This window comes from Myotis daubentonii, chromosome 18 (assembly GCF_963259705.1).
Source record: "Myotis daubentonii chromosome 18, mMyoDau2.1, whole genome shotgun sequence".
In the NCBI taxonomy this organism is placed as follows: domain Eukaryota; kingdom Metazoa; phylum Chordata; class Mammalia; order Chiroptera; family Vespertilionidae; genus Myotis; species Myotis daubentonii.
The window spans coordinates 29,768,228-29,795,540 of record NC_081857.1 but is presented as its reverse complement, the minus strand read 5'-3'; the positions used below and the strand labels follow the sequence as shown (position 1 = coordinate 29,795,540).

Sequence of the window (27,313 nt, the reverse complement as noted above, 5' to 3'; positions counted from 1 at the left end):
CCTGGTTGCAGTTTTGATCTCTGCCCCAGTGGGGCAGGCCTTCGGGAGGCTGCCTTCTGCACGCTTGCCTGCAGCCCGGGCATGTGCCCCGAATGGGAATCAAACAAGTAACCTTTTGGTGCACGGGATGATGCTCAACTGACTGAGCCCAATTGAGCCACCCTGGCCAGGGTTTTCTTGTTAATCTTCACCTGAGGATATATTTCCATTGATTTTTAGGGAGAGGGGGAGAGGGAAAGACAGAAACATCAATGTAAGAGAGACATATTGATTGGTTGCCTCCTGTATGAGCTCTGACCAGGGCCTGGGCCGGGGAAAAGCCTGCAACCGAGGTACATGCCCTTGTCTGGAACTGAATCCTGGACCCTTTGGTCCATAGGCCGAGCTCTATCCACTGAGCCAAACCAGCTAGGGCTGCCCAGGGTTTTAATTGATTTTTTAGAGATGGGAAGGAAGGTTGGGAAGGGGGGGAGAGAGAGAGAGAGAAACAGATGTGAGAGAGAAACATCAATTTGTTGCCTCTAGCAACAGGCCCCAACTGGAGATCAAATCTGCAAGCTGGGTATGCTCCCTGACCAGGAATTGAACCCAGCATCTTCGGCTGTATGGGATGATGCTGCGACCAACTGAGCCACGCCGGCCAGGAACTAAGTTTGAAGCTTTAAGAACTAGCTTATTTATTAAACCAAATCGGGATTCTCTCACATTGTCTCTCCATCTTCCCTCACCACCTTACATCAACACTACATCTCTCATTCTGACCACAAGGTGTCACTCTTGGTGTTTTGGTTTTTTCTTTCAGTTTTTCATAGATGGTTTCCCAAATAGCACCAGGCGGTTGAGAGGCGAGAGTAGAAGCACCACCTTAAGTTGTGGACAGATAACTAGATCCAGGTGTGTTTTGGGAAGGAAGTTCAAGGTGGCAGGAGCTCGAGAAGATTAGGTTAGTGGGCATGATGAAAATGGAAGGACGGTGTTTCGGATGTCATCAGAATCTTTCCACATAGAAAGCTTTGCCCATCTGATTTAGCTCCTGCTGGTACTGCTGATGCTCCCTTTCAAACAGCTGGTGCAGGGCGGCTTGACGGACCTGGTGGGAAGGGCACAATAAAATATTGTCAACACAAGAAACATTCAAACCTGTAGAGAATTTTTTTAAAATATATTTTTATTGATTTCAGAAAGGAAGGGCGAGGGAGATGGAAATATCACTGATGAGAGAGAATGACTGGCTGCCTCCTACATGCCCCTCATTGGGGGTCAAGCCCACACCCGGGCACATGCCCTGACTGGGAATTGAACTGTGACCTCCTGGTTCATAGGTCAAAGCTCAACCGCTGAGCCACACTGGCTGGGCTGTAGAAAATTTTTTTTGAGTTTATTTGAGCCAAACTGTTGACAACTGTCAGAAAGCAAAATCTCAATGGACTGAGAAAATGCTCCAGAGAATGCCAGTTTTGCATCTTATTTTACACATTACAATCAAAAGAGAAGACGTGAGTTATATGAAATTCATTGGTGATAGATTAGGAGGCAGGAGAAAGCAAAGTGGGGGTGAAGGAACCTTTGGGATTGGATAAAAAATTAAGTCAACAATGATCAATAACAATGAGGAGATTTGTGGTCTCCACTTTGGCTCAGTAGCTCTACTTTGAGGGATCCGGACAAAGTAAATTATTTTGGCTTGGCTGATGTGGCTCAGTGGTTGAGCATTGTCCTATGAACCAAGAGGTCATGGTTTGATTCCCGCTCAGGGCACATGCCTGGGTTGAGGGCTTGATCCTCAGTAGGGAGCCTGCAGGAGGCAGGCGATGAGTGATTCTCTCATCATTAATGTTTCTATTTCTCCCTTCTTTTCCAAAAAAATAAAAATAAAAAAATTTAAAGTGAATTATGACATTCTAAAGGTATGTTATCATAGATACAAAAAGACAATTGACAGACTTAACTAAGGTGAAAATTGATCTTTTTCAGGGACGATTCTATTCTAGGACATGGTCACCCACCATACACTTTTTAGTTAAAAAGTTTTGTTTTGTTTTTTTAATCCTTACCGGAGATCATACTTTGAGAGAGGAAGGGGGAGAGAGAGAGAAACATCTATCAGTTGCCTTCCATATGTGCCCCCACCAGGGATCGAACCCACAGCCCAGGTATGTGTCCTGACCAGTAATTGAACCGGCAACCTTTCAGTGCACAGGACAACACTCAATTAACTGAGCCACTCAAGCAGGCTCATTAAAGAGTTTCAATTTCAGGCCATTCTTTGCGGTTATTTTAAGTCTCTGAGTTTGTAAGGCTACCGTATGCAGGCCTTCCCTGAACTTGCCAGTTTTAGTAAGTGGCCCCTTTCCATCCACAGTATGATGTTGCCCTCTGTTTACCCCCCTTTCTCATTCTCTCTCCCAGGTTGCTTTCCCATTGTTCTATCATGTCCTCTTGGGTCTGGACTTAGCTGTGACATAAAGCTAGGCAGGAACATAGAGGCTACACCATTGAAGGAGAAGCTTAACCAATTTTTTTCTCCAGGGTGAAGCCCCATGTTCAGCAAATATTTGCTGAAAACATATAATGAACCAGGAACTCTGCTAGGCACCTGGGATACAAAGATGGTAACATGACAACAATTGGGGACCCCAGGGAGAGAGATTTTGAGAGGCAGGTGCTGGGCACTAAAGCAGTTTTGAGTCTCACCAAGAGGAGAGGAGCAAGGGCTAGACTGAACTTTGAAACTTTGTAATGTTCCATCTGCAGCTGAATGCAAAGAATCACTCAGTAAAAAGGTGCTTAAGGCCGAAACCGGTTTGGCTCAGTGGGTAGAGCGTCGGCCTGCGGACTGAAGGGTCCCAGGTTCGATTCCGGTCAAGGGCATGTGCCTGGGTTGCGGGCACATCCCCGGTGGGAGGTGTGCAGGAGGCGGCTGATGGATGTTTCTCTCTCATCGATGTTTCTAACTCTCTATCTCTCTCCCTTCCTCTCTGTAAAAAAATCAATAAAATATATTTTTTAAAAAAAAGGTGCTTAAGGCATTTAGGAGTTAAAGAGTTATTGCTCTGGTGCCATAGTGAAAACCTCAGAGGAAAGTGATGGAGGGTGAGTAATAGCAGAGATGAAGAGTTTGGGAATCGCAGTGCGCATAGCACAGAGCCGTAGTGGATGAGACTTAAGGTCATTCTTGCTAGAACTCACCATCAATAGTTGCTTGTTGGCCAGTGCCAACTCCTGTACCATGGCATCCTGAATCCTCAGAGTAATATAAGGGTTTCTCCTCTGGCTCAATGTCATCTGCCACAGACAGAGAGTGTGTGCATTTCGCCACCTGCCCCAGGTATAGAGGTAGGGTTAGAATGGGTTACAGTTAGGAATGGAGACAAAAACCCCATCAGTGTGTCTGCTTCTTCTTTTTTTTTTTTTTCTCAGAGAGGAAGGGAGAGGGAGAGAGAGATAGAAACATCAATGATGAGAAAGAATCATTGATCGGCTGCCTCCTGCATGCCCCCTCCTGGGGATCGAGCCCGCAGCCTGGGCATGTGCCCTTGACTGGAATCGAACCCAGGACCCTTTAGTCTGCAGGCGGATGCTCTATCCACTGAACCAAACCGGCTAGAACAGTGTGGTTGCTTCTTCACCAAAATCTTTGTGATAGTGTCAGAAGACTGCCAACTCCTTGAAAGGGTACCTAGAACAGACTTAGAACCTTGTATAAAGTACATTTTGTCATTTAATCATCATAGCAAGCATGTACCATAGATATTAATTTTTATATACAGACAAGGAAACTGAAATTTCAGGTGTGTTGCCCAAGGTCACTTACTACCAGGCCTGCATATCAAATCCAATCTAAGGATGAACTCCTTCCCTCCTACTGGTGATTCTCAGTCCTGACTAGACACATTTTTGGAAGATTAATGTTTTTTTAATACATAAAAGGAATACACATATGCATCATATATGCCTACATAACTACATACATATATATGTATCCTCTGCTCAGATAACCCCCGAGATTTTTTAAAAAATATTTTTGATTTCAGAGAGGAAAGGAGAGGGAGAGATAGAAACATCAATGATGAGAATCATTGATTGGCTGCCTCTTGCACGCCTCTTACAGGGGATCGAGCCTGCAACCCAGGCATGTGCCCTTGACTGGAATCGAACCTGGGACCCTTCAGTTCGTAGACCAATGCTCTATCCACTGAGCCAAACCAACTAGGGCCCCAGAGATTTTTTTTTAAATCAAGTATTTTTTACAGATTACTAGAAAATTAAATTCATATAGAAATATAGTGTGAAAGCTTCATTCTTCTGCTCCAGTACAAAGCTATCAGTTTCTTGTGTATCTTTCCAGAAAATGTTTATATCAGATACCAGCAAATAGATCTTTTAATTTTTTCATAAAAGCATATTTATATAGGCAGCATGACTTAACAATTTGGACTTTTCATATCAGCACACAGAAGTTTTGCTTCATTCTGTTCAAAAGCTGCCTAGCATTTTTGTATCATAATATACCTAGCTGGGTGGTTTCTACTTTTTCACTTTTATTAACGATTGATTTTAGAGAGGAAGGGGGAGGGAGGGAGGGAGGAGAGAGAGAGAGAGAGAGAGAGAGAGAGGGCGGTGGAGAGAGAGAGAGAGAGAGAGAGAGAGAGAGAGAGAGAGAGAGAGAGAGAAAACATCAATTGGTTGCCTCCTGCAGGGATCAAACCTACAATCTGGTATATGCCCTGACCGGAAGTCAAACCTGCCTCCTTTTGGTGCACAGGATGATGCTCCCACTGAGCAACACTGTCCAGGACTGTGTACCTGTGCTTTTTAAAAAGTTCCTCCAGGTAAAGGATATATACAGCCTAGGCTTTTGAATCTTCGCACCCATTCAACAAATACTGCATCCCTATCACATGATTAGTACAACGCCAGGCAACAAATACTTGCATTCTCTTTAAAATATAAAACAAAAACCTAGCTGGTGTGGCTCAGCAGTTGAGTGTGGACCCAGGAACCAAGAGGTTGCTGGTTCAATTCTTGGTCTGGGTACATGCCTGGGTTGCAGGCTCGATCTCCAGTGGGGGTGTGTGCAGGAGGCAACCGATCGATGATGTTACTCTCTCATCCATGTTTCTACCTCTGTCCCTCTCCCTTCCTCTCTCTCTAAAAATCAATTAAAAACATTTAAAAAGTAAATAAGACAACAAAAACTCCGATTTTCCTTTAGAGAATGGTAAGGGACAATAAAAACCATTGGCACTGGCTGGTGCTGCTCAGTTGATTGGAGCATTGTCCCATACACCAAAGGTTGTGGGTTCGAATTCCAGTCAGGGGACACATTTAAGTTGCAGGTTTGATCTCCAGTCGGGGCACCTTTGGAAAGGCAACTGATTGATGTTTCTCTCTCACATTAACATTGCCCTCTCCCTTCCCTTCTCTTTAAAAAATCAATAAGCATGGCCTCTAGTGAGGATTAAAAAACAATCACCATTGTCTATACAGCTTAACATAGTGGGCACTAGGAGGCTATCTCTGGCCCCCTTCACACCGGTTTTCCTTTTTTAAAAAATATGTTTTATTGATTTTACAGAGAGGAAGGAAGAGGGACAGAGTTAGAAACATCAAACATCAATGAGAGAGAAACATCGATCAGCTGCCTCCCGCACCCTCCCTGCTGGGCATTGAGCCTGCAACCAAACTACATGCCCTTGACCAGAATCGAACCTGGGACCCTTTAGTCTGCAGGCCAATGCTCTATCCACTGAGCCAAACCGGTTAGGGCCTGTTTTTCTTCTTGATGAGCCCCTAGAAAGATGATCCAGAGCTGAGAGATGGCTCAGGGAGTACAAGAGGGTAAAAGGTTAAGCTGAAGAGTAAGGGAAGAAATAGAAGCAGAGATTACCTGTTAATCATCTTCTTAAGTATCAGGTACCTTTGAAAACCCTGCAAGAAAAGGGAGTTCTGTTGATCTGCTTTCTATCTCCAGTTCCTCACCCCTAGTGCCCTGCTCTAGTGGGAGACACACAGATCTTTCTCTTTTGAGAGGGGCTAATGTTCTAGGGGAGGTGGGAAGAAAGGTCTATGCCTTTCAGAACGGATCAAAGAGCATAGGTAGGAGTTATGACACACATAAATACTACGAGCCAGGCCTAGTATGTGCCAGATAGTCTCCCGCTTCTGTTACTGTCCTTGTTACAAGGGCCTCTCTCAGAAGGGCCACTCCTGGTAAACTTATCTGGAAAATCCCCTCCACCCCAGCTTCTCCTTCCAGCTCTGCATACGCTGTCTGTCTTCGCCAGGTTTTCCGTAGACATGTTTATAGACTTTGTCTCATGTGGTCTGGGGAGACTGAGCAGGCTCTTTCTGTTTGGTTCAGTAACCAAGGTTTCAGTAGTCATAGCAACGTTTTTGCCTCCAACAATGACCCTACAGCTAGGAGTTGATTGGTCACCTGGGCTGATGCCTGAGACACCTGAAAGAATCCTGGTTCTTGTGTTCTATTAGTGACACAGGCAATTTTATGAGCAAGGACCAGAGTCCCAATTTTAAGATTTCTTCTGTTGGGATCCCAAGGAATATCTGTATGGTCCCAGATCCAGGGTCCAGTCCTATCAATTCTCTGAAGGCAAATCCTCATGCTGTATCCTGAGGCAGGTGCAGAGAACATATCATATGCCTGTTTTACTAAAAGGCAACTGTAAATGAATGAATCATATACTTTATTGTTTTATTGTTCATTTTATTAATTTATAAAGTCAGACCAGTGCATTGGTCTGACCATTCTTCCCCTGTCACCCCAACTCTCTCACCCTTGGGATTATAGTCTAGAAAGGGGCAGATGAACTATGATCAAAACCAAGTGAGGATTTTTAAGGAAGCTCTGACAGAAACATTAAGAAAAACATCTTAATTCAACTCCAGAAAAAAAGTGCTACCAAAGGAAAATAAAGTCTTAACTGGTGTTTTGAAACTGGCCATAAGGAAGGCTTGGAAAATGATTCTCTAGGCATGAGGTCTAAGAGCTGTGGACACGACCGGGAGCTTCAGCTGATCCAGATGATCTGAGGGGCACCCAGCAAGCACCGTGCAGTCTCTCTGGCTCCATCCACAGCAAGCCCTTCAGCGCCGTCACAGAGTGCTCTCTAGTGTGTTATAGTTGTCCTTAAAGCTCTTCAATTCGAGGAAGTGCTTGGCACGTTTGCTCTTCTGGCTGGAGGGGAGGTAGGTCACCTGGATGGTGGTTGGGGAGACTTCAGGAGACTGGGTTAGGTCTTTGGCTGCTGACTGATGCTGTCGCTGGGAGTTCCCACTTCGTGCTTTGACCCTGAAGAACACAGAGGGCAGGTCACAGACAGAATGAGGACTAATGAAAGAGCAGAATTCGCGGCTCATCCACCCCATAAATGCAGTTGTAGCACAAATGGTCTCTATCCTATTTTATAAACTAATTACTAAAATCCCACCTGGCAGCTTAGAAATAGCAGAGTAACCAATTTTCCCACTGAGTCCCTGCCTCTGGCCCAACCTTTTCATCTCACTACTCTCTCTCTTTTTTTTAAAAAATATATTTTATTAATTTTTACAGAGAGGAAGGGAGAGAGATAGTTAGAAACATCGATGAGAGAGAAACATCGATCAGCCGCCTCCTGCACATCTCCCACTGGGGATGTGCCCGCAACCCAGGCACATGCCCCTGACCGGAATCGAACCCGGGACCCCTCAGTCCGCAGGCCGACGCTCTATCCACCGAGCCAAACCGGTTTCGGCTCATCTCACTACTCTTAAAGAAAACTTTTAATTCTGGTGAGTCGCCTAATGTGTGTATGCTGCTAATATTTCCCCAGTCCAGAGAGAATCCCTTGAGAATGGAATATCAAATAATAAGAATAAAAGTAACTACTGAGTACTGATCACATTAGGACATTAAACTTGGTGCTTTCCTCACATCTAATTTACTAATATCTCAATATTCTTACATTGTGGGATCATTTCATTTTTCAGGTTAGGAAACTGAGGGTCCATTAAGTAACTTGCTTGAGGTCACAAAGCTATTAAGTGACAGAAAGCTGGGATTCAAACCTAAGTTAGTCAGGTCTCAGAGCCTATACTATTTTTCACTACATCCATTGAACCTTTCTAGAAGCTAGAAATCAGAGAGACTGAATTAAAAATTTTTTATAGTAAAATAAACATAAAAGTTGCTATTTTTTGTATTTAAATCTTAACTATTTTTTATAGAGCCTTATTGATTTTTTAGAGGAAGGAAGGGAGAGAGGGAGAAATACTGACTTAAGAAACATGAATTGTTTGCCTCCTGTACCTGCCCCAACTGGGACTGAACATACAACCTAGGTATGTGCCTCTGGCCAGGAACTGAACCTGTCACCTTCCCGTGGACAGGACAACAGTCCAAACAAATAAGCCACTCTAGCCAGGGCCCATCTTAACTATTTTTAAATGTTTACAGTTCAGTAGTGTTAGGTACATTTACATTATTGTGTGACTAATATCCAGAATTTTTTTCATCTTGCAGAACAAACCCTCTACCTATTAACTCTCTATTCCTCCTTTCCTCCAGCCCGTGGCAACCACCATTCTACTGTCTATCTCTATGAATTTAACTGCTCTAAGCATCTCAAGTAACGGAGTCATAAACTATTTGTCTTTAAAAAAAAAAAGTTTTGAACAGGCCTTCTGCCTGACTTCTAGACCAAATGCCCTTTCCCATCCTTTCCACATGCTCATTTTCATTACCATTGCTAGTAGTTTTTAGTAGGAACAAGGTGGTTTATTCTTAGGAACAGAGAAAAGACAGGACAGACATAACACTTATCGTTTGAGAAAGATGCATACTCAACACATCAGAAAACATGTATTCTTTCTTTTCATGCTGTTAACTTTTTATTCTAGATTGGCTTATCCTTTTTACCCTTTCATTTTAACACTAGAGGCCCAATGCACAAAATTCATGCAAGGGGCAGGCCCTCGCAGCCCTGGCTTCATCCGGAATGTTGTCTGGGACGGTTGTTCTGCTGTTGGGCTGTCCGGTCCAATTAGCATATTATGCTTTTATTATTATAGATTTGCATAAGCAACATAATGAAACTATGTTAGTACATATTTATAACATTCCCATAAAGTCATGATTCCTCTCCTATAACACACATACTCATCAGGGGACTCTACAGTGATTTACTAATGCTTAAAGTAGTACTAAAAATGGGTGGCATTTAAATCTTATTTTTATCAGACCAAGGCACTGAAGGAGGACCCTGGGAGAAGGCATCTCTGTGCGATGAAAAACTCTACTCTTTTTCCACCAATTAAAAAAGAGGTGTACAAAAGCAGGAGAAGGTTCGCTGATTAGCTTGTTGAGGCGCATCTGCTTCCCAATGTGAGCGAGAGGCAGTTCTAATCGTCTGGGACCTGACACTCTTACGTCATCATGGATTCTGTTCACATTGCTTTATGGAGGCCATCTCGCTATGGAAGCAGTCCAGCCTACTATACATTCTCTAACCAGTCCCCTTTGACATGTTCCCCTCTAAACTCACACTGTGGCCAGCTCAGTCAGGGCCTCCTGATAGCGCAGGTACTCTCTCTGGCCAAAGACCTGAGGAAAAAGGAAGGGAGAGTGAGGATCTCTTAGTGTGGGGATCCCTTTAGTTTCCTTTAGTGGCAACCCAGCTTACCCCAGTCCCATAGCGGGCTGTTTCATAGCCATCCAGCAGGGTATCAATGAGGGCCTTGCGCACACCCTTGAAAGGAGTACTAGTGTTTCGAAGATCTAGCAGGTAGGAGCGAAAATTCTTGCCCATTAAGGAACGGGGGTGCCGGCCTTCAGCATGAAACGGGATTTCTGAGGAGATAAATAAATAACAGCACAAGGCCACCCCTTCTTCCATTTGTTACTCTTTCTGGTTACTTTCCCAAACTTAGAAATGGGAAATTCTAAAGAATTAAGAAGACCAGAGGTACAGAGCTGTGTCTGAGTTGTCATTTGGTGGTGGCAACACAACTGTAACTATACCAATGATACACAATCATGTTACCCTCCTATTTACCCCCCTACATATCTACCCTGGTTTTAAGACATAAACTATGTTTTAGTAGAGACAGAGTATATATGATAATGGTTATAGAATAAAAGAAGTAAAGAATAATCTATCTGGGGCTTAGCAAAAGAGCTTGTCTTTTGCAGAAAACAAGCAAATTGCCACCACCCAGCTCATGAAACTTAAGGTCTAAAGAACAAAACAAATTCAGACTCTTTGGAGAAGAAATAACTTGTCTACATCATTTTCTTATGCAAAAGAGTCACCCAATACTCACAAAACTAGGAAAATTCCTATGAACCAGAGAGGTGCAGTAAGGACAAATTCTAACGTACATAAAGTGGGTTCCTCCCCCTCTTCCCTAAATGAGCTTTCAGGATCCCGAATGGCCCGTCAAGTAGCCCTTACCAGAGGCACGGATGGCATCCAGAGCTTTCATCCTGTATAAGTAGTTGTAGCAACCTGTTGAGAAAGTGGTCTCAGATATAACCCTCAAAAAAGTCTCTAAACGCCAAGCAAAAACCCTGCCCTCCACATGTCATATACCCAGTAACACAGGACCCACAGCTGCTGGTTTTGCCAGCAGCTATGTTACAACTCTGAGAGCAAAGGAATTCTGAACTTGCAGGACTCCTCACTGAAGTATTTTCCAAGAGAATGCCACACACTCTGATTTCCCTGGGTGTCCAGCTGCAGCAGTCTTGCATCATCATCCGCAAGGAGCTGAGGTTCATACTTGATATCCTGAACCCTGGATAGTCGAATATCAATCTCTTCTTTTAAGTCCTGTTCAGAGAAAAGAATACACAATCACTTACCCTGCACTCTGCTTTCCATTAATCTGGACATGGAGCAGAGCAAATGAGCAACTAAGATGACAGAAGCAGAGAAAATGCTCATTTGGCTAATGAAATTGCAAGATAAGACTCAAAAATGTAAAACGGTCTCTCTTTGCCCCAGTGTAGCTCAGTTGGTTGGAATGTCATCCCATATACTGAAAGGTTGAGGGTTCAATTCCAGTCAGGGCACATACCTAGGTTGTGGATTTGATCCCTGGTTGGGGCATGTACAGGCGACAACTACTCGGTCTCTCTCTCCTCCTTCCCCTCTCTCTAAAAATAACATGTTCTCTGGTGAGGAATTTAAAAAAAGAAAAGAAAAAAAAGAATGATCTCTCCTTATCAGTCCGAACTGTGTGCGGGCTGCTTGGTCTGTGGCAGCAGCAGGCAATGTCTCTGGTACCATGAGCTGCTTCAGCCCTGAGGAGCGCCATGCCCTTCACCCTTGAGTACCGCATCTCCCTCAAAATTCAGAAAGCCCAGCTGGCGTGGTTCAGTGGTTGAGCGATGACCTATGAACCAGGAGGTTGTGGTTCCATTTCCAGTCAGGGCACATGCCTGGGTTGTAGGCTCGATCCCCAATGTGGGGCGTGCAGGAGGCAGCCAATCAATGATTCTCTCTCATCACTGATATTTATATCTCTCCCTCTCCCTTCCTCTCTGAAATCAATAAAATGTACATTAAAAAAGAGAGAAAAATTAAAAAGGACAGCCATGGCTGGTGTGGCTCAGTTGGTTGGGCGCCGTTCCATGCAATGGACAATTTGACAGTTCGATTTCTGGTCAGGGGACATGCCTGGGTAGGGGGCATGGCATGTAGGAGGCAGATGACTGATGCTTCACATTGATGTTTCTCTCTCACCCTCTCCCTCTAAAAGTAAAAACCTAAAAATAAAAAAGGACAATACACATCTCCATTTCATGATATCCCAATTTTACAGATAAGGATGCGTTCCATATGGTAGTTGAAGTACCACACTGGTCTTACTACAAAGGACCATTCAAAACCAATTAAACGAGGTGAAAAGAGGAAAATTCCATTTTGTTGCAAATCTGTTCCCTTATAAAGGATACATGTAGCACTATGGTGCCATCCCTCACACTTAGGAAGACCCAGGACACAAAGATGAATATCCAGGACTTAAAAGAGGACCCAACTGATATCTGTGAAACTGGAAGCAAGGTATGTGTAAGAGGTGAAATAAATAAAAGTACTCATGACCATTGGAGAGTGTTGGTGACAAAGAAAATCCATGGAAAGGAATCAGCTGCATGATTATCACAATCTGAAAGCCCGTTCAAGTGTGAGCCTGATCCTGCCAAAGCCATTGTGGATGCTTTCCTACCATCACATACCTTGCTTCCAGTTTCACAGATATCAATTGGGTCCTCTTTTAAGTCCTGGATATTCATCTTTGTGTCCTGGGTCTTCCTAAGTGTGAGGGATGGCACCATAGTGCCTGTACAATACCAGCATATCACAAGTGGTTCCATCACCAGAAAACAAGGAAATTTCTCTGGGATACAAGGTCATATTGCTGCATCCTATTCATCTGGAAGCACCAGATACAAAAGTAGAGGGCTTTTTGTTGTTGTTGTTGATCATCACTGGAGGGTATTTTTTCCACTGATTTTAGAGAGTGGAGAGAGGAGAGAGAAATATTGATGTGAGACGGCCACATCAATTGGCTGCCTCCCGCCCAAGTCCCACCCTAGGCGGGGAACCTGCAACCCAGGTACTTGCTGATGACCAGAATCGAACCTGTGACCCTTCGCTTCCTGGGCTGACACTCTAACCATTATAGAACACTGACCAGGGCGGAAAAAATATTTTGAATCTGTAATTTGTCTTTCAAAATGTTAAATAACCTTTATTGAGGGTGAATTTATATGCAACAAAATGCAACCGTTTGTGTAGGTGGATGAGTTTTGAGAAATGAATATACCCAATCACCATTCCAATCAAGATACAGAACAAGCCCTGGCTGGTGTGGCTCAGTTGGTTAGCACTGTCCTGGGTGCAACAGAGGATTATGAATTTGGTTCCTGGTCAGGGCATGTACCCAGGTTGCTGGTTCAATCCTCTGTTGTGGCAGGTACTGCAGGCAAGCCAACCAATCAATATTTCTCTCCCTCTACCTTCCTCTCTCTCTCTCATCTATGAAAAGCATATCCTTGGATGAGGGTTAAAAAAAAAAAAAAAAAAGATACAGAACATTTCCATCACCCCAGAATGTTCTTCATACTCATTTGCTGTCAACCTTTCCCACTGGGCAACACTGATGTGCTTTCTATCAATACAGTTCTGCCTGTTCTAGAATTTCATATAAATGGAACAGAATTACCCCTAGCCGGTTTGGCTCAGTGGATACAGTGTCAGCCTGCAGACCGAAGGGTCCTGGGTTCGATTCTGGTCAAGGGCACAAGCCCAGGTTGTGGGCTTGATCCCCAGTAGGGGGCGTGCAGGAGGGAGCTGATCAATGATTTTCTTTCATCATTGATGGTTCTATCTTTTGTTCCCTCAAGTCTCTGAAATCAATAAAAAAATAAAAGAAATAAATGGAGTGGAATCATATGGTATGTTTTTGTGAATGGCTTTTTTCACTCAATGTTTTCAAGATTCATTCACATTTGTGACTTACATTCACAAATACTTTGGAGCTTCATTAGTGTTCATGTATTTACCTCAGTTTATTTTCACTTTCTATAGTATTCCAGAATATAACTATACTAGAGGTCTGGTGCACGTAATTCGTGCACTGGGCGTTGGGGCGGGGTGAGGGAGGGTCTCTCAGCCTGGCCTGTGCCTTCTTGCAGTCTGGGAGCCCTCGAATGATGTCCAACTGATGGCTTAGACTGGCAGTCGGACATCCTTAACGCTGTCGCAGAGGCGGGAGAGGCTTCCACCACCACTGCTGTGCTCAACAGCTGTGAGCCCAGCTTCTGGCTGAGCGGCGCTCCCCTGGTGGTCAGTGCACATCATAGCGACTGGTTGTTCTGCCGTTCACTCGATTTGCATATTAGCCGTTTATTATACAGAATATTACTAGAGTCCCAGTGCCCGACTGAAATCGTGGGAGGAGGCACCCCGCGGGGGGCTGGGACCCACAACTGCCCCGCGTAGCCCCTGCCACCGCATTGTTTTGGCTGGGGTGGAGGCGTGCTCTGAGCCGTGTGGTGGCAGCTAGGAACATGCCCCTGGCAGTATGTTGTGTCTGCTGGGGTGGGGGCAGGTGCTCCTGTGTGTTGTGTCTCCCCTCCAGCCCGGCCCCAGCCCGCGCCCCCTGGCCACTGGGGTGGGGGCGGCACGCAGTCCTCTCTTGCCCACCTGTGTGCGCAGCTCCTCCTGAGTGGCCGTGACGCAGCCTCCTCTGGAGCGGTCATGATGCTTGGCTAATTAGCATATTCCGTTTACAGATATTAGTGGCCTGGTGCACAGATTCGTGCGCATTGGAAGTAAATTAATTAGAAGAAATATTTTAATATCGCTATTTGCCCTTTCTCTATAATAGAAGTGTCTACCAAATTCACAATCGACAATGACAGATCAAAACACATGTGTGTGATTGGCACCAGCAAGAGCTTTATATGTATCATGCATGCACGAGTCAACTTAGCCTTTTATAGATATAGAATAAACTTGCTTAATTAGACCTGCTTTCTGATTTAGCTAAACCTTTTCCACTCAGTGAAGCACCCCAACTTCTCTTTCAGGTAATTGTCAGCAACACAGTAGTAAATATCAACATGAAGCAGATTATTATTGTAGATCACGCAGGGAGAACAAAGGATAAAATATTTAACTGCAGCTGTGTCTGACTATATTCTGCGCAGTGAGAAAATGTAGTCATTTTCAAGGTCCACCATTTCTTACTTCTTTCCAGTCAGGTCAAGTTTCTAAACTTTCTCTAAATCTCCGTTATCCGGCTAATGAAAAGAAAATAGGATTCTACCGAGTCTCCTATCAACCTACTCCAGGACTTCTGTGAAAATCAAATGAGATGAGACATGGGAAAATCCTTCAGACATTTGGTGAAGCTGTAAAATGTTTGCACCTGGCTGTAAAGCGAGTCGTGTTCCTGGGCTGAAGAAACTCCAAGGAGTCTAGTCACGAGAGAGAGAAAGCTGGTCATTGCTACGTGACATCATTACCCAGCACCCACAGTGAACATTTCTGGGCTGGGCTATGGGCCGTATTTTGTGCCACGGGGTCTTGGCAGTGTTGGCTGAGATTTGGTGGGCTGTTGCTCAGGGGTGGTGGTGGGGCCTGTGTTCCATTTGGGGGAAGCCGAGTGTTGCTTTGTCGGCACCAGGACCGCGGTGCCGTTTCTTTGTAAATGGCCAGTGTGCGTCACGGCAGCTCCTGCATTGAGCATCTGCCGCCCCGGTCAGTGCGTGTCATAGCAACCGGTTGGATAAACACTTAGCATTTTAGCCTTTTATATAGAGAGAGCGCCATTCTCAGTAGACATTTAGATTAACGATCGCCCCCGCCCAGCTGGATGGTTCAGTGGTTGAGTGCAGACCTATGAACCAGAAGTCATGGTTCAATTCCCAGTTGAGGCACTCTGGTTGCAGGCTCCTTCCCCAGTGGGGGTTGTGCAGGAGGCAGCCGATCAATGATTCTCTCTCATTGTTGATGTTTCTATCGCTCTCCCTCATCCCTTCCTCTCTGAAATCAATAAAATTTTTATTTATGGAAGTTTGTTTTATTTTGTTTTTAAAATATATTTTATTGATTTTTTACAGAGAGGAAGGGAGAGGGATAGAGAGTTAGAAACATCGATGAGAGAGAAGCATCGATCAACTGCCTCCTGCACGCCCCGCACTGGGGATGTGCCCGCAACCAAGGTACATGCCCTTGACCAGAATCGAACCCGGGACCCTTCAGTCCGCAGGCCGATGCTCTATCCACTGAGCCAAACCGGTAAGGGCAGTTTGTTTTGTTTTAATTCCAGCCACTGAAATATGAAAATATATATTTTTTAATTTTTCTTTTTTTGTTAATCCTCACTTGAGAATATATTTTCCATTGATTTTTAAAAATATATATTTTTACTGATTTCAGAGAGGAAGGGAGAGGGAGAGATAGAAACATCAATGATGAGAGAGATTCATTGATTGGCTGCCTCCTGCACACCCCCTACTGGGGATTGAGCCTGAAACCTGGGCATGTGCCCTTGATTAGAATCGAACCTGGGACCCTTCAGTCTGCAGGCTGATGCTCTATCCACTGAGCCAAACCTGCTAGGGCTCTGTTGATTTTTAGAGAGTGGGAGGGAGGGAGGGAGGGAGGAAAGGGGGGAGAGGGAAAGAGAAAGACTGAGAGAAACATTAATGTGACAGAGAGACACACTGATCAGTTGCCTCTTGAATTCTCCCCAATGGGGACCAGGGATGGAATCTACAACCCAGCTACATGCCTTTGAGTGAGCATGAAACCTGCAACCCTTCGGTGAGCGGGCTGACACTTTAACCACCATACCACACCCACCAAGGCAATTTCTTTTTAAAATACAGTAAAATCTGGATATAATGGACTAATTTGGGCAAGGGGATGTCCATTAAAGCCGAAAGTTATATAATAAAAATAGGTTTTCTGAATGTGTATGTTAAAAATGGACAAATTACTTTTCCCATTTTTACTTATGTAGATATGTTTAATTAAAATTATGTATGAGAAGCTTAACTTCAGAGAAAAGTTTTCTACATATATATTACAGTAATTTTAAATTTATATTGATCTAATAAATTTGCACCGTTAGCAGTTATGGAGAGTAAACAAATACACATGGCTGGGGTGTGGCTTAGCACACTAGTTAAAACTACTGCAGAAAGTCATGTTACTCGACACCAGAACCAATTACCATGAACAATGTGGTGTGACCGCGTGCTAATCATTTGCCGAACATTGTTAAGAGCGGTGACTCTTAGATTTAAATATGTAGACTATAGTTGTAGATATGTAATATTTATGTTGATAAAATCACTACAGTGTTTTTTTCAACGTATGGCCTGTTTGCTAAAATTTGTTAAAAATAATTAAATTAAGAACACAAAGTAACCTGTTAATTATAAACAAGTCTTGGTTAAAAGCATTTTAAAATTAACAGGGTGTTAATTTTCACACATGACACATGGACTGGAAATTTTGTCCATTAAATCTGAAGTCCCTTAAATCGACGGCTTACTGTATGACAAACAATGCTGCTATAAATAATCTTGTACATATCTTCTGGTACACATGAGCAAAATTAATTTCTCTATGGTAGGAGTAGAATTGCTGAGCTGTGGATTAGGAACCTGTACAATCTCACTAGATAATGCCCAATTATTTTCCACAGTGGTTTAACTAATTTTTACTTCCACCAACAATGGGTGAAAATTTAGATATTTAAAAGCAAAAGGAACCTTGCTCTCATCTAGTCCATGGGGCTTCTAGATAGTCCAAGTTTTGATTGGCTCATGATATACTGGAAGCCAACCCTAATCCTTATGGAAGTGAGCAGGCATTTGGAGACCTACTGGAATGTTAAAGGAGTTCTGCTGACATTTCAGGCCATGGCATCTTTCTTGAGGTTTTCCATGAAATATATAACCAAAGAATAAGGAGGGGAGGGTTAATAGCACTGATTAATGAAAGAACTTTGGTCTAGGATTGAGAGTTGTGTACTAGCTCTAGCTCTCCCACTAACCTGCTTTTCACTTAAAATGGGTTGAGTACCTAACATGTGTCGATCCTGACTTTACAGTGGTGAACAAAACTGGTATGGGGCCTGCAGTCTTGAAACTTAAAGTTTAATGGAAGAGAGAGGCATTAAACAAATAGAAAACTAAGCATAAAAGAAAATTAGCGGTAAAATGCTATCTAGGAAAAAATCAGGGGACTATGAGGAAACAAAGAGGAGGACCTATTTTAAATAGGTAATAAGCACTCCTCTTTGGAGGAAATAATATTTAAATTAAGATCTAAAGAACAAATGAGCTAGTCAAGGGAAGACCAACAGGTCATCACAGTAACAGCGCATGGAAAAGTGGAAAATTAACCACTGTAGCTGGGTTCCAGTGACGAAGGGAGAACCACACAAGAAGAGGTAGGTAAGGTCAACAGGTGTCTTTTACTCTAAGTCAGCAGTTCTCAACTTGTGGGTCGACAACCTGTGGGTCACGACCCCTTTGGGGGTCGAACGACCCTTTCACAGGGGTCGCCTAAGACCATCAGAAAACACATACATAATTACATATTGTTTTTGTGATTAATCACTATGCTTTAATTATGTTCAATCTGTAACAATGAAAATACATCCTGCATATCAGATATTTACATGCCGATTCATAACAGTAGCAAAATTACAGTTATAAAGTAGCAACGATAATAATGTTATGGTTGGGGGTCACCACAACATGAGGAACTGTATTAAAGGGTCGCGGCATTAGGAAGGTTGAGAACTGCTGCTCTAAGTGGAAGGCAGAAACACACAGCAGGATGGGGATGGAGGTGGGTTATCGAGCTCTGATGTAGACAGGTAGGTGTGACATGCCTATAAGACACCTAAGTGTTAGGCAGGCAGTTGGATACGTAAGTGTGGAACTCAGGAAAGAGGTCTGGGATACAGATTAAATTTCATCAGTAGATAAATAACTAGGCCAAGGAAAGGAAGGCAATCCCCTAAGAAGTGGCTATTCACTTTCTAAAATGTCTTTGGCTAAACTGTTTCATTTTCTTAGGTTTCACTTTCTAACTGTGAGCGTTGGAACTGGATGACTTAGGGAGCCCTTATAAATCTAAAGTTCTGCAAGAGGCAACTTTTATCGTGCTGGGGCTAATTTTAACCACCCTAACCCCATCCTAAAACAAAATTAAAAAAACAACAACACACCAAAACAAACAGAAAACACTGGGTAGTTTAATTTGTACTGGGAGGTATCTGAACACAAAAGTTGGGAATTTTACCCCAAGCCCTTCATTCTGCAGATGCAGAAACTGAAGTTCCTGGGGAAGCCACATGCCACAGCAGTGAGCCGGTAAGCCAGCCCCCAAACTGACAGCTATTGCTCAGTCTACCAAGGTAACGTGGGCAACTGGACAAGAAAAGGAGGGACTTAAAAGTCGTTCCCGCCCTCGCCGGTTTGGCTCACTGGATAGAGCGTGGGCCTGGGGACTGAAGAGTCCCGGGTTCGATTCCGGTCAAGGGCATGTACCTTGGTTGCGGGCACGTCCCCAGTCGGGGGTGTGCAGGAGGCAGCTGATTGATGCTTCTCTCTCATAGATGTTTCTAATTCTCTATCCCTCTCCTTTCCTCTCTGTAAAAAAAATCAATAAAATATATTAAAAAAAAAAAAAAAAAGTCGTTCCCAAAAGGAAATCTCATTCCGGGGCCGAACGGATCTGGGAAGCCACGCCCCCCCGGGGCCTGCAGGACCTACCTTGGGGGCATTGTGTCCCACAGGGACGTGAGGTCCCCTTCGGGATTTCATTGCAAAGCGCATGATTTGCCTCTTCACAAAAATGAACAGCAGCACAAACACCTGTCCAAAAGATAGGAGAGAAGTACAGAATCTTAAGACAGTGTAAAGACTAAAAGGCATGCCTTCATTTCAAATCGCGATTCAGGCTCTCCGGGGGTGTAACGGGACAGCAAGGCCATCAGAGCAGGGGTGGGTAAAAGGAAGCCGGCAGGCGGAGGCGTGGGGTGCTCTCTGTTTCAGGGTTCAGAGGGAGGGCTCTTGGCCAGGGGCGGGGCAGCACGAGTCAGTGACTTACGCCCCCAGGTACTCCCGGAATAGGGGTCAAAACCCAGAGAAAGTGCAGGTGAGTGGGTGCAGACTGCGGACAAGGAACTGCTCACCGGGAGGGGCTCTACCAGGTCACACGCAACAGCAGGAATAGGGTCGGGAAATCTCACCAGGCTCCCGTAGGCCATCACCAGCACGACATTCACCCCCGACAGCCAGTTGCTGCTGGACGCCATGGCCTCCCCACCCCGCGCAGAACTGCTCCGGTTTACCCCGCTGCCCTGCCTCGTCAGCCCGGGCTCCTCCGAGGCAACGGCGCCTGGGTTCTCTGAAACCCCCCGGCCATTTCCTTACGCGGAAAGACCAAGGATGACCCGGCCAGAAAACATGGCGGACGGGGGAGGCGGGGAAAGAAGAACGACACCTTCCCGCTTCCCCCAACACGTGACTCAGGCGCGCAAAGGCAGCCGGGAGCGGTGGAAGCGGAGACGCGGAACTACGCCAGTAAGAGGAAGCGAAGGCCACCTGTGCATCACGTGGAGGGGGCGTGGCCTCCGTGGAGGAGGCGGGGGAGCGGTGTCTCGTGGCGCGGCGACACGCGCACGCCGGCGTGCGCGTCCCTTTTGCGTCACGTGCTGGGGGACGCAGGAAGGCAAGTGGGAGGGGCAAGGCGCGAGCGCGAGCGCGAGAGGGAAAAGGAGGGATGGGGGCGGGGAGGAGGGAACATTATATCACGTGACAGGGGCGGCGCGGCCCGGGGGTGTCAGTGTGGAGGAGACTGAGGTAAAGTTGGGAGCGCAGCGGCGTTGGCGGCGGCGGCGGCGGCAGCGGCAGCGCGGCGGGGCCGGGTATTGTCCGCGGCCCCTTTAAATCCGCGATCCCCCTTTTATCCTCCTCCTTTCTCTCCTACCCCCGCCGTGTTCCCCTCCCTTGGTAGGCCCCCCCCCGCACCGTGTGTTCCCCCACTGTACACCCCCTCCCCCCAAGTCGTGAGAGCCCTGGCTACCCCCCCGAGTCGGCCGCCGGAGGTTTTGTTTATGGTTGGGTTCGCGGCCTAGTGGGCCTCACCAGAGCCGGGGCCTCGATTTGGGAGCGTGGCCGGGGCGGGGCTTGGGGCAGCCGGAGGGGGGGGGGCATGCGGCTAGAGCCTGAGGTGGGGGAGAGCGAGAAAGAGCGCGAGCGAGCGAGCGAGACCTGGGCCCCGCCCGAGGTACGGCCCTCGCTGCCCCTGCCGGTGCCTGTGAAGACGAGGGGGCCTCCTCCCTTTCCGACCCACTGTGGGCCTCTTCTGATCCGGATCCGGCCTGGTTTGGGGGTGGCGGAGGGAAGGGAGGGCGCCGGGGTGGAGCTGTCCCGGACTCGCTCCTGTGGTCCTCAGTTCGGAGTGCGGGGGGTTGGATGGTTCCGGGTGGGAGGGAAGGAGGCGACGGGGCGCTGCGGAGCGGGGCGAGCCTTTCATCCTGAACGCGTGGGCTTGCGTCCCCGCTCCGTTCCCAGCTTCTTTGTCAGCTCTTCCTGTGCCCTTCCTCCTTCCTCACCGCCCCAGCTCCTGGGATCTATGTCTCCTTTGCTGCCGTCTCTAGCTTTCTGTTGTCCATACTGGAGTTTGGTGTACCCCCCCCGCCCCAGCCCCCGACATGATGATGTTATTTGTGGGAACTGGACGTGGAGGCCCCCATCGGGGTGCCTTCCGCCAAAGGGACGTCACTAGAGCACCGGGGTGCCCGCTGTTCTCATAATGGGACCGTAACGAGACGTTTCCCCAGCCCCTTCCCCCGACGGGCAGCCCCTACGTTGGCTCTGCGAGCTGATGTCACAAACAGGAGACTGCTCCTTTGCCACCGTTCTTGAAAGGTGGCCACCTCCGGTGTAGGATGTTGTGGAAAGAAAAACAACACAGGAATAGGTGTTTCTCTTGTTCTTGTCGCGCTGCCTTGGACTGTCCCTGGCTATTCGGTGGAGAAGTGCTTTCGGTGTTTCCCCGTCCCCCTCCCACCGCCCATGTCTTGCCTGGGGGTGTCTGATGGGATGGAACTCGAGGGGAGGGGACGAGGGCCGGTGACCACCAGCGTCCATTGAGCACTGGACCGTCTTGGCCGAGTAAGGGTTGACCAGCCTGCTTTGAGACCCCACACCATTGTCTTTAAAGATTAGATTACGCCAGTGATTATTTCCGTTATGAACAGGAAGTGTTTCTGGCATGTAAACTAATGATGAAAGGCTTTACAGTGTACCGTTTGCTCTTTATTTTTAAAGCCCCGTCCTTATTAAACATGTCCTAGCTGGGCAGGACTATTTTCAGACGTTCGATTGCAGTTCATGGGAAGGAGAGGAAGGGGTCAGTACCACAAAGCATCTAGGGGAGTTAGTTACTTTGTAAGAAGTGGGAAGCCTTACCGGCCCCTGTCCAGCTTCAGGGTCCCGGAATTGTTTCTCAAACTAGATTGTGAGCTCCTTGAGGGCAGCAACCGAGTCATATTGCTTTTGTATTTTCTCAAGCACTGGACACAGTAGATACTCAATAAATACTTGTTATTTATTTTTTTCTGTAAAATTTCTCTGGCTATTTTTTTAAGTAGCTGGTTTTCAAAAAAATGGTCAAGGGCACTCCTGTGTTGAAACCTGTATTTGTTCCCACACTAGTCCCTTGGTCTCCAATACTTCTCACCTATTTCCCTTAAACTGTTTTATTTTTTAAGAAGGAGTATTTAACAAGATTGCTCACCTTCACTGTGATAACTCTGGGTATGTGTCTGCTTGCTACTGAAAGGCTACTAATTCTGTGACCTCTAGTGCTCCATCCCAGATCGCTTACCTGTTGCTCAGTGTTGTTATTACCTAGGTGGTAAAATTTTCTTAGTCACACTTTTTAAAACACTTGTAATAGAAAAATAGAAATCAATAGCAAGAGTGATCAGGAGGATTTCCCCCCGCCCCCACCCTTTCCTGAATGATTATGTGGCTTCCAATATGACTTTTAATGTATTTACAACAATTGGTACAGTATGTACAGTTGTCCACATAGCTAGCTAGTCATGCAATCCATAGCTGTAGTATAAATCATGCTCACAAATTGAAATCACATGTGGAGTAGAAAGCAGTCAAAGTTGTAAGCTACAGGAATGGCTATCCCCATATTAGAAACTACATCTTAGAGCCAGTTATTAAGCATAACGGTTTCCTTCTAATTTTAATCCCCCCCTCCCACTTTTAGTTGAATCTAGGGGTACTTGGTTAAACAACAGATTTTTGTTGTTTGTTTTTGTAAATTAAGTATTGAAACTTGATTATAATGCCAGCCTGGGAAACTGTACTACTGTGTAGTAAATAATCCCTTACTGAGCCAGAAATATTTATAGGTCTTTGTGCACATGTGTGTGAGGGGAGAGGTAGTGGTTAAAAATTAGTCCCTTACAACTCTTTCTTAGTGATAGAGGATGTAGAATTCTTAATTCTTAATGACTGCATCACAAAACAGAGACCTATCCAACCTGTTACCGAACTTGGTGAAAAATTTATCCATAAGGAAGTCAACTTTTTTTGTGAACCAAGAAACAGGTGACATTCACTTTCCTAATAGTTATTCCTTGCATATTTCTTTAGGAGCCCACTCTAGTTCTACCTCAAATCCAGCAATGTCTTCTGAGCAGTCTAGAATTAACCAGTTAATAAATAAGTAAATGAGCATAAAAGCATAAACGTTTACTCCTTGGAAGGGAATAAAACAATGCGGAATAACCTTATCTTGAGCACTCCATCGTGTGATGAATGTTTTCTTTGTTTACTAAGTCATCTTGCCCTGCAATAATGTCTCAAGTTTAAAATGATTTCCCAGAAGCCCTTTCTTCCAAATAAAACTTTGTGCTGCTAGATGATTTGGGTTTGGGATTCTCTGTATATCAAGGTGAGTGGTGGGGAGTAATTTTAATTCTGGTTTCTTGAACTGTGGATTAGGAGATCAACAGAAGCAGCTGCAAAAGCAATGTGTTGGAATTATCCAGGGAACTGAGGTTCTGGGCAAAGTCACTGGGGCTCTTATATGCCTTGTGGAAAGTATGGAAGCCCTACAGCATGCCGAGAGATAGAAACTTAAGGGAGAAAGAAGCTAGACTTGAGTTTGTGCTTTTTTAAATGATGGAGGTCACATGCAACTCAAAGGGTTGTAAGGCAGGTAAGCCTGTTTTCATAGGTGAATTGAGTACAGACTAATCCTCTTCCTGGAAGACTTGTTTCCAGTCTTTATCTTTCCTTTATGTCAAAGGGACTTGAGATATTTTTGTCTACTACTAAGATAGCAAAACTTCACAAAACCTGCTTATAGGGGACGAGTAACCAAACTGTGTGCATAACTTAAAAAACCCACATTATTTAACAGATGCTCTATACATTTCTTATACAAAAATGGATTAACATCCATAGTTTCATAGGGAATTTGTCAAACTAAATTTCTCTGAACAGGTGAATCCTCTTGGTTTATTTCTTTGAAGAACTGAAAGTGTTTAGTGAAGATGCTGATGAGAGGTTAAAAGCCCTCATTTTGCCTGTATTTAATATCTAAACTTATTTTTTTAATCTTTCAGTATTCTACCTTGTAAATACTGTTATTTGTATATACTGTAAATGATGACGTCGGTGGGCACGAACCGAGCCCGGGGAAACTGGGAACAACCTCAAAACCAAAACCAGACACAGCACAAGCAACGGCCACAGGTAAACAATCCAAGTGTTATGGATCCATGGGTAGGTTTGCTGATTGATTCTAGTTTCTATCTAATGCAGCATCATTCTATACTTTGGATTCTTTTTCTTCTTAAAAAAATATATATTTTATTGATATTTTACAGAGAGGAAGGGAGAGGGATAGAGAGTTAGAAACATCGATGAGAGAGAAACATTGATCAGCTGCCTCCTGCACACCCTCCACTAGGGATGTGCCTGCAACCCAGGTACATGCCCTTGACCGGAATCGAAACTGGGATCTTTCAGTCCGCAGGCCAATGCTCTATGCACTGAGCCAAACTGGTTAAGGCTATAGTTTGGATTCTTGATTTGGGTTCTTCATTCTTATTTTCAAGTCCTTCTTTTTATTTTCTTAAAGTATGTTTTAATGATTTCAGAGAGGAAGGGAGAGGGAAAGAGAGATAGAAATATCAATGATGAGAGAGAATCATTGATCAGCTGCTTCCTGCATGCTCCCTACTGGGAATCGAGCCCACAACCTGGGCATATGCCCTTGACCAGAATCGAACCTGGGACTTTTCAGTCCTCAGGACAACACTGTATCCACTGAGCCAAACCGGCTAGGGCATGTCCTTGTCTCTTTTTACTTGGAGCCTTATAACTATTAATGTCATACTGTGATGTAGTGCTCTTTTTGTTCTTTAATACTGAACTATGAGGCTTGGAAAGAATGGCTCTTGTGCTTTGTATTTCTAAAGTAGCAATACATGTTGTAGCAGTAGCCAGCTTGCCATCTTTCTAGCCCACCTTTATCTTGCCACTTTTTGCCTTTCTTTTGTTCTTCTTTTTCCTAACGGATCTGTTATCTTCCTCTTTGGTTTTACTGAGGCCTAATCTGCTATTTCCTTTTCCATGAGGCGTTAACATCTTTGCTATTTTCCTTCAAAATTAACAAATGAGACACCCTAGAGCAGTGGTGGGCAAACTCATTTAGTCAACAGAGCCAAATATCAACAGTACGACGATTGAAATTTCTTTTGACAAATTTTTTAAACTTAAACTATATAGGTAGGTACATTGTTATTAACTTAATTAGGGTACTCCTAAGGCTTAGGAAGAGCCACACTCAAGGGGCCAAAGAGCCGCATGTGGCTCGAGAGCCGCAGTTTGCCGACCATGGACCTAGAGCAGTGATTCTCAACATTGGCTGCACATTAGAATCATCTGGGAATCTTTTTAAAATCCTGATTTCTGGGCCTCATCCTCCGGAAATTCTGTTTCATTGTTACTAATGTGGCCCCACCTCATAACAAAGAAACAGAATTTCCAGAGGATGAGGCCCCAGAAACCTGGATTTTAAAAAGATTCCCAGGTGATTCTAATGTGCAGCCAAGGTTGAGAACCACTGCCCTAGAGTATTGTAGTCCTCCTGGGTACTAAAGTTTATGGGTTTTTGTTTTTTAAAGTTTGATTTAGGTATGATCTGTTTTCTATAACCAGTTTGGTGTTGGTTGGTATGTAATGTGAATAAATTAATTTCCCATTTGGTTATGGTCATATAAATTGAATATGTAAGACTAGAACTTTCCTCTTACTCTTTTTTTTTTTCCTTCCAAGTGAATTTCTAGCAGAATTTTAGCACTTAAGTTTTGAGTTAGTGTCTCAATTGGGACAATAAAATTTGTATTATCTTGTAAACATACACGGGACCCTGAGAAGATATGCTGAATCTACCTTTAGGCTAACCCTTATGTCAGCCCTAAGAATAGGAGGGTGGCATTGGTTATTGCAGAAATAGGAAAAGGGTTTGTTTACACATGACTTTGCAAATATATTAATGTGAATTAAGGTGCAGAAGTTTCAGAGTGGTGCTGTGATCCCAATATGAAAACCTTGTTAATGGTGAACATGGGTGAAAAAGCCTCCTGCTTTTTTTAGGTATTGTAGAGTGAAATAGTACCAGCTTTACTCTTTGTTTTCTGTCATTGTGCTGACTTAAGTATCTCAAATGCTGTTAGTGTTTTGTTGTTGTTGTTGTTTTAGAGGGAGCAAGAAACATCCATCAGCTGCCTCCTGCATGTGCCCTGACTGGGAATCGAACCCCCCACCTTTTGGTGCACGGGCTGATGCTCCAACCAACTGAGCCACACTGGCCAGGGCAGTTAGGATTTTATTACTTGGTCATTTGTAACAAGAAGGAAACGTGTGGGAAATACAATGGATATTGACTACATAAGTCCTTCTTATTTCTCTAAACCAGGGGTGGGGACCATCTGCCCCTCAGGCTATAAGGCCCTCGAAATCATTCAGTCTGGCCCTGCCAAGGCATTAGGGGTGAGTTAATTAAATGTTTGACCAAATATAGCAGGCTGATTTTTAAGTTGATACTTTTGTATGGCCTGTGAATGATGTTATAAATATCCAAATGGCCCTTGGCAGAGGAAAGGTCCCCCACCCTGCTCTAAACTGTTGTCTGTCAATCATGCTCGGTTTTTTTTTTTTTTTTTTTACTATTTATTTCAATTCTTAGGCCACTGCGGAACAAATTCGACTTGCACAGATGATTTCAGACCATAATGATGCTGACTTTGAGGAAAAGGTGAAACAAGTGAGTGGATTGCTAATTTGCTGTAAACTATGGGGGAAAAAACATCTGGATTAATGCATAGATGCCTACCAGGGTACTTTGTGTTATAGGTATTAAAAGAGTAATGACCTGAAATATGATAGGTTAAGCCAGTAAATAAGTGCTTTTATTGTCTGATTTACTGACCCTTTGGACAGATACCTTGTTCAGAGGTTTTGTCTTAATTTCAACCTCTTTAATGACTGACTTTGTTGATGCCCTTCTATAGCAACATTGAGCAATTGTGGCATCTAGGAAGTGTGGAAGTTCATGTTATGCCGAAGTCTGTGTGTTTCTGAGTTTGATTATTAGATGTTTTATTGTTTGATTGCTTTTGTATGTAAGTCCTTTAATCCCATTTTTGGTCACTGGTATTTTTTGCTTTGGGG

At 44.6% G+C, this 27,313-nt stretch overlaps 3 protein-coding genes across 29 annotated transcripts in view; 1 reads left to right on the top strand and 2 right to left on the bottom strand.

Moving 5' to 3' along the window:
• Positions 1-660: 660 nt before the first annotated feature.
• Positions 661-7,083, bottom strand: CFAP141 (cilia and flagella associated protein 141). 2 transcript variants are annotated; one of them, XM_059675683.1, is made up of 4 exons: positions 6,946-7,083; positions 5,891-5,931; positions 3,190-3,319; positions 661-1,090 (listed from the first exon to the last, which is right to left on the bottom strand). In XM_059675683.1, the coding sequence occupies exons 1-4, from the start codon at positions 6,964-6,966 to the stop codon at positions 989-991; spliced, it is 294 nt and encodes a 97-aa protein (XP_059531666.1). In that variant the 5' UTR covers positions 6,967-7,083; the 3' UTR covers positions 661-988. The 2 variants fall into 2 exon arrangements, with proteins under 2 accessions (XP_059531666.1, XP_059531665.1); XM_059675682.1 differs by lacking the exon at positions 6,946-7,083 and adding an exon at positions 6,270-6,549.
• Positions 6,691-20,092, bottom strand: C18H1orf43 (chromosome 18 C1orf43 homolog). Of its 6 annotated transcripts, XM_059675676.1 has the most exons (8): positions 19,789-20,085; positions 19,310-19,411; positions 12,239-12,283; positions 10,682-10,829; positions 10,452-10,505; positions 9,681-9,847; positions 9,543-9,601; positions 6,691-7,312 (listed from the first exon to the last, which is right to left on the bottom strand). In XM_059675676.1, the coding sequence occupies exons 1-8, from the start codon at positions 19,852-19,854 to the stop codon at positions 7,117-7,119; spliced, it is 837 nt and encodes a 278-aa protein (XP_059531659.1). In that variant the 5' UTR covers positions 19,855-20,085; the 3' UTR covers positions 6,691-7,116. The 6 variants fall into 6 exon arrangements, with proteins under 6 accessions (XP_059531659.1, XP_059531658.1, XP_059531660.1 ...); XM_059675675.1 differs by lacking the exon at positions 12,239-12,283 and having other exon boundaries at positions 19,732-20,092; XM_059675677.1 differs by lacking the exon at positions 12,239-12,283 and having other exon boundaries at positions 10,712-10,829; positions 19,732-20,092.
• Positions 20,093-20,286: 194 nt separating this feature from the next.
• The window catches only part of UBAP2L (ubiquitin associated protein 2 like), a 44,943-nt gene continuing 37,916 nt past the window's right edge, over positions 20,287-27,313 (top strand). For 19 of the 21 annotated variants that reach the window (XM_059675669.1, XM_059675667.1, XM_059675661.1 and 16 more), the window contains exons 1-3: positions 20,804-20,828; positions 24,199-24,328; positions 26,829-26,906. In XM_059675669.1, the coding sequence (XP_059531652.1) occupies positions 24,239-24,328; positions 26,829-26,906 (168 nt within the window). In that variant the 5' untranslated portion in view covers positions 20,804-20,828; positions 24,199-24,238. Of the gene's footprint in view, positions 20,467-20,803; positions 20,829-24,198; positions 24,329-26,828; positions 26,907-27,313 lie in introns of those variants that run through there. The other 2 variants (XM_059675653.1, XM_059675652.1) reach the window with 2 other exon arrangements.